The 14902-nt window shown below is 44.5% G+C and overlaps 1 protein-coding gene across 2 annotated transcripts; it reads right to left on the bottom strand.

Annotated features, from left to right (window-relative positions):
- Positions 1-3554: 3554 nt before the first annotated feature.
- On the bottom strand, positions 3555-14739 carry NOB1 (NIN1/PSMD8 binding protein 1 homolog). 2 transcript variants are annotated; one of them, XM_018560955.1, is made up of 10 exons: positions 14646-14739; positions 14436-14568; positions 11810-11943; positions 10476-10547; positions 8517-8649; positions 7242-7246; positions 5402-5581; positions 5197-5294; positions 4590-4734; positions 3555-3871 (listed from the first exon to the last, which is right to left on the bottom strand). In XM_018560955.1, the coding sequence occupies exons 1-10, from the start codon at positions 14712-14714 to the stop codon at positions 3602-3604; spliced, it is 1239 nt and encodes a 412-aa protein (XP_018416457.1). In that variant the 5' UTR covers positions 14715-14739; the 3' UTR covers positions 3555-3601. The 2 variants fall into 2 exon arrangements, with proteins under 2 accessions (XP_018416457.1, XP_018416456.1); XM_018560954.1 differs by lacking the exon at positions 7242-7246 and having other exon boundaries at positions 5402-5647; positions 8521-8664.
- Positions 14740-14902: the final 163 nt, after the last annotated feature.

Here is a 14902-nt window from a genome sequence, read left to right as displayed (position 1 = left end):
GTATTACAGTGGACCCTTCATCTGCCAAATTTGAAGACCCTTAACAGTAAGTGGCCTTTCTGAGATTAAGCACAGTTGCCGTGTTATTTTCCTTGTCTGGATTGCTAAAATCTACATGTTATCTATTGCCAATCCTTGCAAAAAAAAAAAAAATCAAATGGCATTGTTCTTTTGCAGACATCTACCAAGTACCAAACATGTTACTAGCTGCACTCTTTCGTGGAAAGTCAAGCAAAGTACACAACAAACGCTGGAGATGCAGCGTGCTAAGTCACTGGGCTGGTTCTATTGCAAGAGGAATCGTGAGAGCAGGTAGTCAAGAAATGTCAGCACAAGCACGGCAATAAGCAGGGTGGGTTGAACTGTTTGCAGAGTCATCCTGACTATAAAATCCTTAGGATTCCTGCTTTCCTTCCCTGGCCTTGGCACATGCAGCTGAATCATTGGAGGTTTGCTATCTATCACCATCACTGTTATGACTCAATCTATGAATAGCAGTTGTAGAACATTTCTACTTAAAGTGACATTAAACCCTCAGATTTTTTAACATAAACCAATACTGTAATGTGTGCCTTACTGTAATCCATGGTTGTTTCCCTTCTCTTTGCTGCTCTTCCTTTTAAATCCTCATGTCTTCTCATGCTGGGGGAGAACTTCCCTTTGCAGCTAAGTGCCTCTTCCTGTAGTGCTGGCTCAGGTTGTGAACCTGCACACAGACACCATGTAGCCATTTCAGAGACACGGCAGTCTGCTGCAAAACAGAAGTTCTGCCCAGCATGAGAAGAGATACGGTCTTAAAAGGAAGAGCAGCAAAGAGAAGGGAAACAACCATGGATTACAGTAAGGCACATATTACAGTATTGGTTTATGTTAAAAAATGAGGGTTTAATGTCACTTTAAGCCAAACAAACGTGCATATGAAAGATCTCCATGTGAAGAATGTCCTTCAAAATGTCATTTGATTTTGGAATGAATGAAGTTCCTCAAACACATTCGCTGTTTGAATTTTGATTATTTGAGAAATATATTTTCCAAACTGCTGATTTTTATCCGAATATGGATTTTTTTTTTCCAACGACATTTTTTTTGGGTTATGACCAGTTTTAGACAGGCCGGTCAGAGAATGTGGTCACAGATTGATTAGTCTGAACATGCATTGTCAGAGTTATTCACAAAAAGGTGACGAGTTTGGAGAAGTGAACAATCTAGGACAACATAGCTGAACTGCAAAGTGAGATGAATTGGAGATTGTTCACTTCTCCTGTCTTCTCCAAACTCGTCACCTTTTTGTGAATAACCCTGTATGTGTGTTCCTCATCTCTGGGGAAAATGTAAATATTATATGCTCTTCCCCTTCACAATCATCATGTGGTGTTTGCATAAACATGTGCGCATACTTATGAAAAGACATCTCATAAAAGGTGAAAAGAGTCATATGTATTCTTACTGGAATATTGGACTGGTCTTGTCGCCACCCCCTCCTGTAATAAAGACCGTTCACTGCTGCTCTCCTTGTGCAGGGTGACTGGTCTTGTCTCCACCCCCTCCTGTAATAAAGACTGGTCACTGCTGCTCTCTCCTTGTGCAGGGTGACTGGTCTTGTCTCCACCCCCTCCTGTAATAAAGACTGGTCACTGCTGCTCTCTCCTTGTGCAGGGTGACTGGTCTTGTCTCCACCCCCTCCTGTAATAAAGACTGGTCACTGCTGCTCTCTCCTTGTGCAGGGTGACTGGTCTTGTCTCCACCCATCTGTGGCTTTCTGCAGGCAGCCTGTAGTGGGTGGGGTCAGCTGGACCCCTCCCACAGCTCAGGCTATGTACAGCATAGAGCACAGGCAGCTGAAGACCTCCAGGCAGTGTCTGCGCCAAACAGCTAAAGACACAGATTGATTACATATAAGAGAGCTGCTTTACCTGCCAATTGAGTTGTATCTATATTCATCCATTTCTAAGATTTGCACAGCCCTGTCTGGCAGACTCCTCCCCAGCCCATGACTGGACAGTAAAAAAGAAGCAGCAGACTGATGAGTGCATCTCTACATCACTCTGATCTCTATCCCTGTCAGCATGCCCCTTATTAAGCACTGCTGCACAACTGATTAGCTCCTTGTGCCGCTTTTCTCTCCCCCACTCTGAACTTTCCTGGGAATCTGTACCAAGTTTAATTTGGGTAAGTACACTTAAACAATTTTAATGACATATACATGAATAAGAAGTTTAATTATGTGTGTCTTTTATGTTTGTCGGGAGTCCAGCTTTAACAGGTAAAAAGTTTACCTGAATGAAATACTTTTTTGTTGTGTTGTAGATAAGAGTAAGGAATTGTTAAAACCCATCAGGTCCCCATTGTGGAATTTGCCTTCACTTTCCCAGCAGGAACCCGAGAGGAAATGACTTTGAATTGACAAGTGTGGCTCCCCCTACAGTACTGACCTTGCAAACTCTCCAGGTCATATAAAAGGAAGTACGAGTGGAAAGAAGAACTCCACATCTCACGAGTACACATTTTTAATATTTAATTTCGTATCACGATTCTCATGGTTGTCATAAAAATACACAATTTCATTGTTCTAACACAAAACCTTTTTTTCATTTTGTAATATGACCACTAGGGGGAGTCGGAGCTGCAGTATTGGGACACAAAGGGAACTACATAACAATTTTACCAGCCTGTTATTCCTATCACCGATTCAGTTCCTTTATATTTCATGCTCCTCATAGAGGCACAAACATACACTGCAAGCCAGGATGACATTTTGGACAGATCACAGAAAACACTGGAATCCAACTCAACAGGATTACATGGCAGAGCTGCTAGCTCAAAAGCCTGGTCCGCGTCTTTATTGCATTCGCGTGGGGAAGTGTATTCTGGAGCTCCAACTGTTAGAACAGATTTCAGACCCTTGCTTTTATTTTACATACAAGCCTCCAAAATGTCCTAAAAACACACAGATCAGTTTAAAGGAGAACTATGGGGTAAGTGTTTTTCCCCATAGTTCTCCTAAGGGTCACGGGAGGACACGCTGTATACAGAGGCCGCTGCAGCCGGGACGGATCCCGACATTACTGTCGAGATCCACCCAGCTGCGAGATTGACAGCTGGCTCTGCCTATCTAGAGGCAGAGCAAGCTGTACCTGCCCCCTCCATTCCGCCAGTCAGCGCTGGAGGATTGGAGAGGGGAGAATCCCTGCAGGGAGCCGTGAGTTGATAGTCACGGCTCTCTGCAGGGACATGATCGAGAAGTGAGCGAGCGACGGTATGTGTTCGCTCACTTCCCGATCTATTGAGCCGACATGTGACCGTTTCATTGTCACAGGTCGGCTCGAACTATGAGGATGAGTGAAAATCACTCACCTCATAGTTCTCCTTCAAACTGCCAACATTACATGACCAGCATACCAACCCTGAGCAGTCTTGACACATCGAGCATGGTTTGCCAGGTTGGAATCAGCAGGGGGCCGGGCTATGCATTTAACTCCAGAACACAGTCATTTTTTTTAAGCTAACAAGTTACACCACAACAATGTCACTTTTCCATCCTAGGTTGGCTTTTAAAAAGGCACCATATAAATAAATATAGCTGCAACTCATGCTCTGCCCCTCATCTCTTCTTCACACCCTTTTTCCTGGAGGCATTGGGGTTCACACGCCTGCGGCCGGCTCCCTGTGCTGTGTCTCTGATGTTCAGGTTGGCGGCACGGCTGTAGATGTCATTTTCCACAAAGGGTGACGTTCCGGCAATGTAATCTGGGTTGAAGACGTCGGTTTTAGACCTGGCCTTTTTGGAGAGACGCTGCTGGGGAAAATGCTGGTCGCCGACTAATTGCGGGTTTGACGCGTGCTTTCCTCCTTGTGGGGCAGGCAATGAATGCTGCAGAGAGAACACATAGAAATCAGAGGGCTTAGAACACTATGGAGGTCATTTATAAAAGTGCCACCCGCGTACAGCCAGGCAGATGCCATTCGCACGGCACTACCACTCCTAGATGGCGCTGATGAGTATAATTTCCTATACTTGTTAGAGCCATTTGGGGTGCTAAAGCCATACGAACAGCATCTGCCTGGCTATATGCAGGGTGGGAATTTTATAAATAAACCCCTTCTCTTACAGGGAGCTGCCATTCTAATTTCATTAGAGACCTGAAATCCAGCACAACATTTAATGTACGTTCCCATACCACTTGCTTAGGTTTCGGTCTTTTTAGTTTCCTGTAATCCTGTTCACAGACTATAAGAGAGGCGGTCAGCACTCAGCACAATTGTTGCTCTTTCACTTTGCAAAGTGTTTATGGGAACAACACTGAACATGCGTACAGAAGGAAAGAACAAAAGGGCCGAATTGAGCAATCTGCTACTGCTCCATCATTGTCCAATCAAAGGCTGAGAAGGAAAGGTGATTGGCTGCTGTAGTGCTTACTCATTCGGTCTCATCAGAAAGCCACTTGTGCTTTATAAACTTGTTTTTATTAATGCATATTAAATATTGGTATAAACATTTTGATTCTAAATAAATGTAAAAAAAATATTTATATAAACATAATGTGTGTAAGTGCATAAAAAGCGCTCACACTTTCCTGCAGTTGGCTTACCCTCATGCCCCGGGTGTTCATGACCTTGGGGTTCTGGGAGAAATGCATGTGCAGGCTTCCTTCCTCATCGACAGACACGGCCACTTTTTTCATGGTCATATTCCCACAATGAGGACAGAAATTTTTGGACATGTCAGAAGTTGTCCTGGAAGAAAAAGGAAACTCTTGTATGCCATATGCCCACATTGATCGAGAGGGGGGGTGGGGTGGGAGAGGAGAGAGAAACAGAGAAGAGTGGAGATGGAGAGAGAATGAAGAGAAAGGAGAGAAAAGGAGGAAATTATTAGAAAGGAGAGAGAAAGAAAAGAGAAAACGAAAGAGAAAAGAGGAGAAAAGAGAGAGTGGAGAAAGAGTGGAGAGAAAGAGGGAAAGAGAAATAGGAGATGAACAGAAAAAGGAGAGAGAAAACAGAAAAGAAAGAGGAGAGAGAAAATTGAGGAGTAGAGAGAGAAGAAAAAGAAGAAGAGGAAGTGAAGAGAAAAAGGAGAGAAATCAAAAGGAGAGTGGAGAAAGAAAATAGAGACTGCTACACAGATGCAGCCTTTGAACATTACATTTCTTTACAAAACACTAATTAAAAAGTTCATCAAGTCTGTTATGAACTCACTTGAAGCAGCCATGACAACGTAATATGTAGTTTCTGGTCTGGCGTATCAGCATTCCATCCACAGACAACACATGGAGTCCCATCTGTATGAGTACGTTCTGCAATTAGAGAAGGTTAGGAGTGGCATTCGCAGGGCTGCTCTCATGATCAGCTGTAACAATGAAAAGATAAGATGATAGAATACAAGGGATGGTTGCTGCGATACCTGCATAGCAAAATCCGTAGTCAAGCAGCCGACAATCACGTTACCCGGAGCCTCGCGGACACCCATGTCCTGGTGGATCTGTTTAAGGTTTTCAGGTGTAATCCAACCTCCATCATCTTCATTATCACCATGATCATCATCCTCCTGTTCATCTTCACCCCCAGATGTGGCAGATGGCCCCTCTAATGTGTGGTCTTGTGATGTCACTGGCTCAGGGCTGGTAGTTACTGACACTGCCTGGGCATTCTGTAGGACCAAAGCACTAGAGATAAACACCCGCCATCGGGGAAGAACTCCCACCATCAGATTGTAGCAATGTGCGAGACGCATTTAAAAATGAATCGGCCCAATTTAGGGAGGGGGAAATTTTCAAGAGAACCTCTCAATTGTTTCCCTTTGAATGCATCTCACAAAGCCATTGGTACAAACCTGGACAGTGATATACATATATCTCTGTACATCCGAGCTTCTGGAAAGCATGCTTAAAGTATCATACAAGACATTTTTCACAGAGTGTTCTACAAGGAAAGTGATCATGTGACCTAGAGCACTCCGGGATTTTTGTTACTTTGATTCCTATGATTTATGGATGGTTTACAGTGTTTCCAACCTATACCAAACACGGTGTTGATTTACTAAAGACTGATTACCATCATCCAATCATGTACAAGCAAAAATCATGTAAAAAATATTTATTTTCCATGCATGTGATTGAGTAAACTTGGCAAAGATCATTTTCACCACATTCACTAAGCTAAGGGAAAATTCCCCTGCAATGAGAATACTCTATTTGCCTTTGGTAAATCAACCCCAAAAAGCGTAGATATACAGCTACACCTGCTGATATTCTGGGTGCGACACGAAAAAAAAACCAAGTAGGCTGAAAATCATTGTTGCTATAAGGGGGTAATGCACATTTATCATTGGAATTGTCAACATGGGGGACAAATCATTTCAGCTAGATACGATATATTGCTTTTACTCTCAGCATTGCTACACAGTAATATCATTCTGTGGGTACGACTTGGATATCAAAATGTATTCGCTGCCTAGACTTACTATGTTACCGATAAGTATTCAACAGACAAACCAATGAATCAACCAGTTATACCTTTGTTACATTCAGATTGATGTTTAAAAGAGAACTACGGTATGTCCAAACCATTTTTGGACAAAGTTCTCTTTGGGTTACAGGAGCACTGAGCGTTCAGCGGTATGTGATTGCTCAGTTCTCGATCAATAGAGCTGCAGGGTCACACATTGGCTCTAACTATGGGGATGAGTATATTTCACTCATCCCATAGTTCTCCTTTAATCCTTTCCGGCCAACAGTTTTTACTGGATTACAATAAAGATGGACTTTTTAGATTTATCACCCCTGCTTTTACTTTCCAACCTATATGCCTAGAGGGATGTAAAAGAGTTTACATACACTTTAATGTGAAAACAAAGTCAATTAAAGGCTAGCTCAACTTTGTTGAGAAAAAAAAATCCCCCCACGGGTGATCTGTGTATATTGTAAGCATTTCAGACACTTTGTTGCAGATTCCAACCTTTTTCTGTTCAGCATGTCCTTTCCAAACCGATTCCTCTACAGTGGGGAAGGTGGGGTCTGGTTCAATACAACAACCTGGTGCACTTAGGAAAGTTGCAGTGTCGGCATCCCTTTCTTAGTGATTAACCCTAGGGCCTGTTTACACCATCCAGTGCGTTCATCGCACAGTCCTGTGGCACGAACGCACTGGATCGCAAAATCACATGCCTCCTGCCTGCAGTGTGATCGCCCGCAATGCCTGAAATGCGTGGTACCGCAATGCCCTGCGTTCCAGTACAGTACCACCCGTTCTGGTGCAGGTGATTTAGGGAGCCATTGAAATGAATGGCACAAACCACTCCCCCTCACGCCACAGAACCTGGGGAGGCTTATGCGATCCAGTGCGTTCATGCCACAGCACTGTGCGATGAACACATTGGATGGTGAGAACAACCCCCTAAAAAATGTAATTCCTATTGCAAGTGGTTCCCATAATTGTACTTGTATCCAAGTGCAGACTTCGGGGAAAATCTGTTAGCTAATCACACTGACACTTGACATTTCTGGGGAGGTAATCCCCTAAGGTACAGAATGCCTCCAGGTTGCCATATTGTGATTTTTTTTGAACAGTTTTAGAAAACTACAGTGGCTGCAGATTAAAATGGAAAGTTTGTTTTTAATAAGATTAAGTGGAAAAAAAAAACAACCACATTTTCTTAATGAGTGCAGTTTTCCTTTAAAGGAGAACTATGGGGTCAGGGCTTTTCCCCATAGTTCTCCTTGGGATAATAGGAGGACACAAACTAGCGTCCTCCCGTTTCCCTAAGCTCAGTATACCGCGAGCTCGCGGTATATTGAGACGCCGCAGCCGGAGCGGATCCCGACATCGATGTCGAGATCCGCCCAGCTGCGTGAGTGACAGCTGGTTCTGCCTATCTAGAGCCAGCTGTACCCGCCCTCCCCCCTCCGTTCCGCCAGTCAGCGCTGGCGGATCGGAGCGGGGGGAATCCAGCCCCTCCCCTGTCATGGCATAGAGCCGTGACAGGATCGAGTGGTGAGCGAACACCGGTATATGTTCGCTCACCTCCCGATCTACTGAGCCGACCTGTGACAGTCTCATTGTCACAGGTCGGCTAGAACTATGAGGTGAGTGAAAAGCACTCACCTCATAGTTCTCCTTTAACAAACAAAAAAAGTCACCAGCAGGGAGAGTCATGCAAATTCTCTGGCTTTTTTTTTTCCTTCTGTGCACAGTGCATGCAATCTACAGCCCGGCACAGAATGTATATCATCAGTGGCTGCCCAATGGAGGAAGAGAAGTACTGCAGGATCCAGAAGCACGGTCAGTGGAGAGTGTATGTGTACGGCAAATTATATGCGATTCAATGTGCGCAGGCGCACAAGAAGAACTGAAGTGACCTTTGCCTTAGAAACGTTGACAACGCTCATCCAAAGCATGGGGAAAAAAAACAACAGAACAAGTGCAATAAAAATGCATGGATTTCGAAACACAGAAGTGTGCAGAGGTCCTGAATTGGCAGTAATGTCCATGGAGCAATTTATGTTATGATTAGTTATGACGTACCATGAGGTCTACCAAGTCATCTTCAATACTGGGCAAGGGGTTCCTCCAAAAAAGGAAAGAACTGAACTCTTTGTTCTCTTGGCTAATTTCATTCCTCTCCTCCACCACTGTGGCCTTTGGTGAGCCGTCCTTTTTACCTGCAGACTGGAGAAGAGACATAGTCTATGCAACTATACAGATAATAAAACAAGCAGTGTGAGGACTCATGACTTGTGTTTGGTACACAAGAGCAGACTTCATGCATGGACTATACAGACTGCACTACAATATCCTGCTAGCTCACAGGCTTCATAAAACGACCCTTTTAAACTAGGGACTGGGAGAAAGAACTGGGACAGCCCATCTTGAACGCACACCGGGAGTAATACTTTTTCCCAAACTTTGAAACAAGTATAGAAAGTCAAACACAGGAAAAAAACAAAACATAAGATAATAACCCGGTGGTAGAGGTGCTTCACTATTATTCCCTTCAGGGCCTGTTCATATGAGTTTCAAGTCCTGATCAGGTCCGGATCTGCAGACGCGGTGCTACTGATGCAGTGCGTTTTGGCCGCGTTTTTGATGCGTTCCAGTTTTTTTGCTGGAGTGGGGCTGTTAGTATGTTAGATGCAGTGCAGTGCGTTTTTGACGCGTTTGCGTTTCCTGACCGTACAAAATGTGACATGCAGTATTTTTCTGTCGTAAGCTGAACAGACTGCGCACGTGAGAACTGTAGCCCATAAAACACATAGGGATACATTTTTAATGCAGGAGCGTACGGATCAGGTCAGCACAGAAAACGGACGTCGTGTGAACAGGCCCTTAGTCTTTAATAGTTGTTGGGGATATGGAGAAGGCAGCACCATGCTCCACATTGGGTGGAATTAATGACATATCTGAACCTATTGGAGTGCAATTTTCGGCTCTGCAATCCAATCACTGGAATGGATGGAAACATCAGAAGTGGCCCTACTCTCATGAGAAGTGGCCCTACTCTCATGATCTCGAGGTACCTATAAGCTAGCGAAGAAAAGCCTCCTAAGATTCCTCCTTTCTAGGGATGCACCGATACCAAGTACCGTACTCGGTACAAGTACAGATACTTTTCCAGCTCCAAGACTAGACTAGAGAAAAATTAAAAAGTTAGGAGGCGGCTGTCATTTGTAGGGAGCACACGGAGCTCCTGGGATTTGTACATCGCTGTTTTAATGTATGATTTTGTTTTTATAAATATAAAATTAAGGGATGATACTTCTCCAAGTACTCACAGACACAAGTAGTGAAACATTTTTGTTTATTGTCATGTGACAGTTTTTCTAAAACAATACAGACTAATGATTTCAGGACAGTGGTGGAGCGCCAGAGCCAGGACCCAGCTGCAACCCTGATAGTTCTCATGAAAATGCCAAATATCTGAACTGGTATCTGAAAAGTATTGGGGCATCCCTACTCCTTTCTGCAAGCGGGACGCTAATCCCCAGACACTGGTGAATAATGACTATCCCACGTTAGGGAGTGAGTCAGTGAACTTAATCATATTATGAGAAAGGAAGAACTGACAGACCACTTATACAATAGTTATCAAAATTTTATAGTGACAAGGAGCAACCGGCCTGAATTCTCTAAATCTCCTCATCTCCAAATCTTTCTCTGACTTCTTGGTATCAAAACAAAGGGGATGATATTCCTAGGCTTACCTCAGCTGGGCCCCCCTACATTTAATGCCCACTTTTTTTTTCCTACCCCTCTGTCTTAGCACGGCGGTGGGGACCACACTACTCCCGACAGCCAACTGTATTGCACACTTTTCCATGTATACTCTGCATTTTACCATGTACCTACCTCTGACATTTTGTTGTACATAAATGGAGGGGAAGCCTGCCTCCTGACCCTGCACACTTGTACTTATGTCAAAAGCTCAATAAAATATACAAGAAACTAAATAAAGTAGGATAAACACTGAGAATTTCAGGTACCTTGGACGGGAAGTGGAATCCGGCCACATTAACAGGAGCTTCCGGGTGCCGAACTGTAGTACTGACAGAGACCTGAAAAAACAAACATGTATTTAGGGATAAAAGGGTATAATGTCTAAATAGACAAAAACAAAATGTTTAAATATTACACCTACTCTTGAGCCATTGTTGCTGTATGGAATGAGCATATTAACGTAACTGTTGCTACAATGGAGTTAAGCAACGGTTACATTTATATGCTCATTCCCTCCTGTGATCTCGATTTGTAAAATTACATCTCCCTACCGACATACAATTGTTTCCTATGATCCTCTAATGTCCATAACTTGGTATTTTCCCCCATTCCCCCTGTTCTGTATAAATGAACCTATTGAAGGTCATTCAACCCGAAGAGAAATTACACTCAGAACATTTGATTTTGCCATTCTCAACAGCTGGCCAACGTGTACATCATAAATGAATCATAAATGAATATATATCAGACCAATAAAAAAAATAATCTAATATGTTGAACATTTTCACGTTCTTAAAATCATTTTTGAGATTTAAAGAGGAACTCCGGGATGTATTCAAATTAACCCTTGCAGTGGGGCTACCTTCGCACCGCAAGGGTTCAGTGCTCGTTTCCAGGAGCGAAAATGAAGATATACTCACCTGATCCTCACTCAACTCTCTCCCCCACTGCTCCTAATGGACTTGTGTTAGACGTGATGATGTCACATGTCCTTGGAATGCCAGGGGAGAAGAAGTTGCAGGAACCGATCTTGCACCGCAGCGGGACTGAGGAGTAGGCGAGTATATTTTCGTCCCTTGACCAGAACTAGCGCTTAACCCTTGTGTAGCCCCACTGCAAGGGTTAATTTGAATAAATCCCGCAGTTCCTTGTTAATAATAATTATATTTTAATTTAATAACATGACGCGGTACCATGGAAGTTCGCATTTACTTTTTGTAAAGAATTCACTGGTTTCTCCCTTCGACCTCCAAGTCACAACCGGACACAGTAGTGACGTGGAGGTCGATGGGAGGAACCAGTGAGACCCCTAAAGAGTTGGTTCCTGCAGCAGAGGATTTCTCAGGATTGTAGCAGTGTCCGGTGGGGCAGACAGCAGGATACAGTGCAGCGAGTGAGTGTTGTCAACATAGGGCAGGAAGTACTGCTGGCAGGAAAACGAATGCTGCCTCCACATCTAAGGACTGATACGCTGCAATATATTCAATTTTTGTTCTTGGGTTTACATACAGTTCATGCATAACAGGCTATAATATTGATCCCCTTCAATTCTCAGCCTCTACTCTCAGCCAGTTAGCCATCAACATCTATTGCCACTCACCTTACTAGCTGGCTCTGTTCGGATATGATCCTTTCCAACATGCTCAGCCTCAAGCTGGTAAGCGAGAGCCAGAACCTTGATGTCAGTGGCTGATAGGCTGCCATAGTCTCCAGTCTTCTTTGAGAATTCTGTCACTGTAAAACAAATAGAGACAATACAATGTTAGCATGTGGTGCACCTCTGCAGAGTCCAGAACCTGCTCACAAGCAAGACCTTTCAGTTTGGGTCACAAAGGATTGGCTGACATACCTTCCTGTCCCCATTTGTTTGAAATGAGACTAATGATTGGGATCACAGAAGTAGGGCACCTGTTTCCAAGCCCCCGCTGGCAATCCTACTTTTTGCAAAAGAAAGTCAGTTGACTGCCCTTCACCTGATAAAGCATCTAAAAAAGCAGACACTGGTGAGACGTAGGGACAGCACACTGATATCCCTACCACAGCAGAGAAGAACAGGGGAGTTACTAAAGGAAACATCCACCAAGGCTGAACATTATTCTTCTGCTCTTCGTGGAGAGACAACAAACCCCCGCCTCCTGCTGACTTCAAGACCGGTGACCACAGCCTCTTCCCCACTCCAATTCAGCAATCATAGACCTGTTGACATCATCATGTCTAATGCAGGGTCCATAGCTCTGCATTAGATGCAAGGAAGCTGAGGGACAATCCACAAGCCGGAGAGGAGGCGAGTGCCAACTACCAGGGGATTAGGGGTCAGGTAAGTAAAACTGCTTTAAACAGTTCCCCTAGACATAAATGAGCAGATAAGCCCTGCAGTGTGGAAGTAGCCCCAATGCAAGGGGCGGTTTTTCTTTCCCCGGAAGTAGGCTTTAAAGTGACATTAAAGTCAAATTTGTTCCCCCTCCCCCCAATGTTAAAGTGACATTAAACACTCAGATTTTTTAACATAAAACAATACTGTAATGTGCGCCTTACTGTAATCCATGGTAGTTTGCCTTCTCTTTGCTGCTCTTCCTTTTAAATCTGTATCTGTTCTCATGCTGGGCAGAACTTCTGTTTTGCAGCAGCCTGCCTTGTCTCAGGAATAGATACACGGTGTCTGTGTATAAGTTTGTATAGGTTTGTAACCTGAGCCAGCACTACAGGAAGAGGCCCTGAGCTGAAAAGGGAAGTTCTCCCCAAGCATGAGAAGACATGAGGATTTAAAAAGGAAGAGCAGCAAAGAGAAGGGAAACAACCATGGATTACAGTAGGGCGCACATTACAGTATTGGTTTATGTGAAAAAATGAGGGTTTAATGTTAGCCCTTACCTTAAATGATGTCTCTTAATCAGATCTTCTTTCCTGATGTTTTCATCTGTTCCTCCAGCGCTGTGGCGAGTCTCCAATCCAGCGCTGACTCCGCTGAGCTTGCTGCCACCTGTCCCACAGTGTCTGCATGCGGGTGCACGCGTCCATAGACTTACCTTGCGTCTCTCCTCGTCTCCCGGCCGAAAATCCGAACTGCGCAATGTGTCCGCCCCAAGATGCTTTGCGGCAGCCCGAGCAGTTTCGGATTTTCTGACGGCGTGGCGAAGACGGGGTAAGTTTAAACCGCTGTTAAAGTTTTTGCATATATCTACTTCTTGCTAGCAGTAGATATATGCAAAAAAAAAACGGAGGCTTTAGAAACCCTTTAAGTTTCTGCAGTCTCTCCTGATATGCTTTATCCCTGTACCATTTGTTGCCCATCTCTGGACTCTATCTCATCAAAATCTTTTTGTAAGTGAGGTCTCCAGAACTGGATGCAGTATTCTAAATAAAGTCTAACTAAAGATCTATATAGGAGAATGAGGACCTCCTGCTGGGGATCCCTTCAGTGATGCACCCGATGTGGACCTCCTTCCTCCAGCTGGGGATCCCTCTAGTGATAACTAAAAATCTATATAGAGGAATCAGGACCTCTTTCCTCCTGCTGGGGATCCCTTCAGTGATGCACCTGATGAGGACCGCCTTCCTCCTGCTGGGGATCCCTTTAGTGATAACTAAAAAAATCTATATAGAGGAATCAGGACCTCCTTCCTCCTGCTGGTGATCCCTCTAGTGATAACTAAAGATCTATATAGAGGAATCAGGACCTCCTTCCTCCTGCTGGTGATCCCTCTAGTGATGATCTCTATAGGGGAATCAGGACCTCTTTCCCCCTGCTGGGGATCCCTCTAGTGATATATGTATTTCAGCCAAAGACAGCCAAGCAACTAGCCTTTTCAGAAGAGGTCAGAACTGGCAACCTTCATATTTCTATCTGTGCAGGTGTACTTTAAAGAACATTATTTTTCCTAATGCCAATAACAGTGATGGGTCAAACTAGAGCTAATGACCACAGTAGGCGATTGCCATTGGCATATTGGAGCACAACCCTTTCTGGTAGCCCAAGAAATTGAACTTGTCAGTCATCTGAAGGTACCTGACACTGACCACAAGTGGCATTTAATGATGTATATGTGTCCATGCGTCTGATTTAACACCTCCAGCAGCCCATTTTTAGGTTCTTATCCTTGTGTCACGTTTGCATTTAACCTTGCACATGACAGGAGGAAATCAGGGTGACAGGACATGCTGGAACTTGTAGTTCTTTCCTCTCCCGACCCTCCCTCCTCCACCCACCCCGTCAGGTCTATGCGTACCTAGTTGTACAGTCTCAGGTTTGGGATCCTTGAAGTGCAGCTCGTAGGGCAGCACAGCCAATCGTCTCCTGGTGGCCTTATCGCGGATCTCATTCACCACATCCCGCACCGTGTAGATATGCGTGCCGATGTCCTACAGACACAAGAGAAGTCACCCTCTGACGGCGATTACCCGAACCCCCACGCCAACCTTTGCCCCCCAACACTCACCTGGAGCACCGCATTCCTCAGGAAAGCTCCGGAATCCGCAACAACGTGCAATACCTTGGCCGTCGCCATATTTTCCAAGCCAGCCGCGTCTCAGCCAATCGCATTCCGCGGCTTAGTCCCACCCCGCACGGCAAAACGTCACTTGGTTGGCCAAGGCGCAGGGAATTCTCTAGCGCCGTCTGTTGGCTATCCTGGGGAATTGCACCACATAGAGATGAATAGGACAATGGGGACCAATCAGCTGTCATGCCAGTCTT

This window comes from Nanorana parkeri, unplaced genomic scaffold (genome assembly GCF_000935625.1).
Source record: "Nanorana parkeri isolate BGI_ZX_2015 unplaced genomic scaffold, ASM93562v1 scaffold490, whole genome shotgun sequence".
NCBI lineage: Eukaryota > Metazoa > Chordata > Amphibia > Anura > Dicroglossidae > Nanorana > Nanorana parkeri.
Note: the sequence above shows the minus strand (reverse complement) of the source record. Positions and strands in the feature narration are given on the sequence as shown.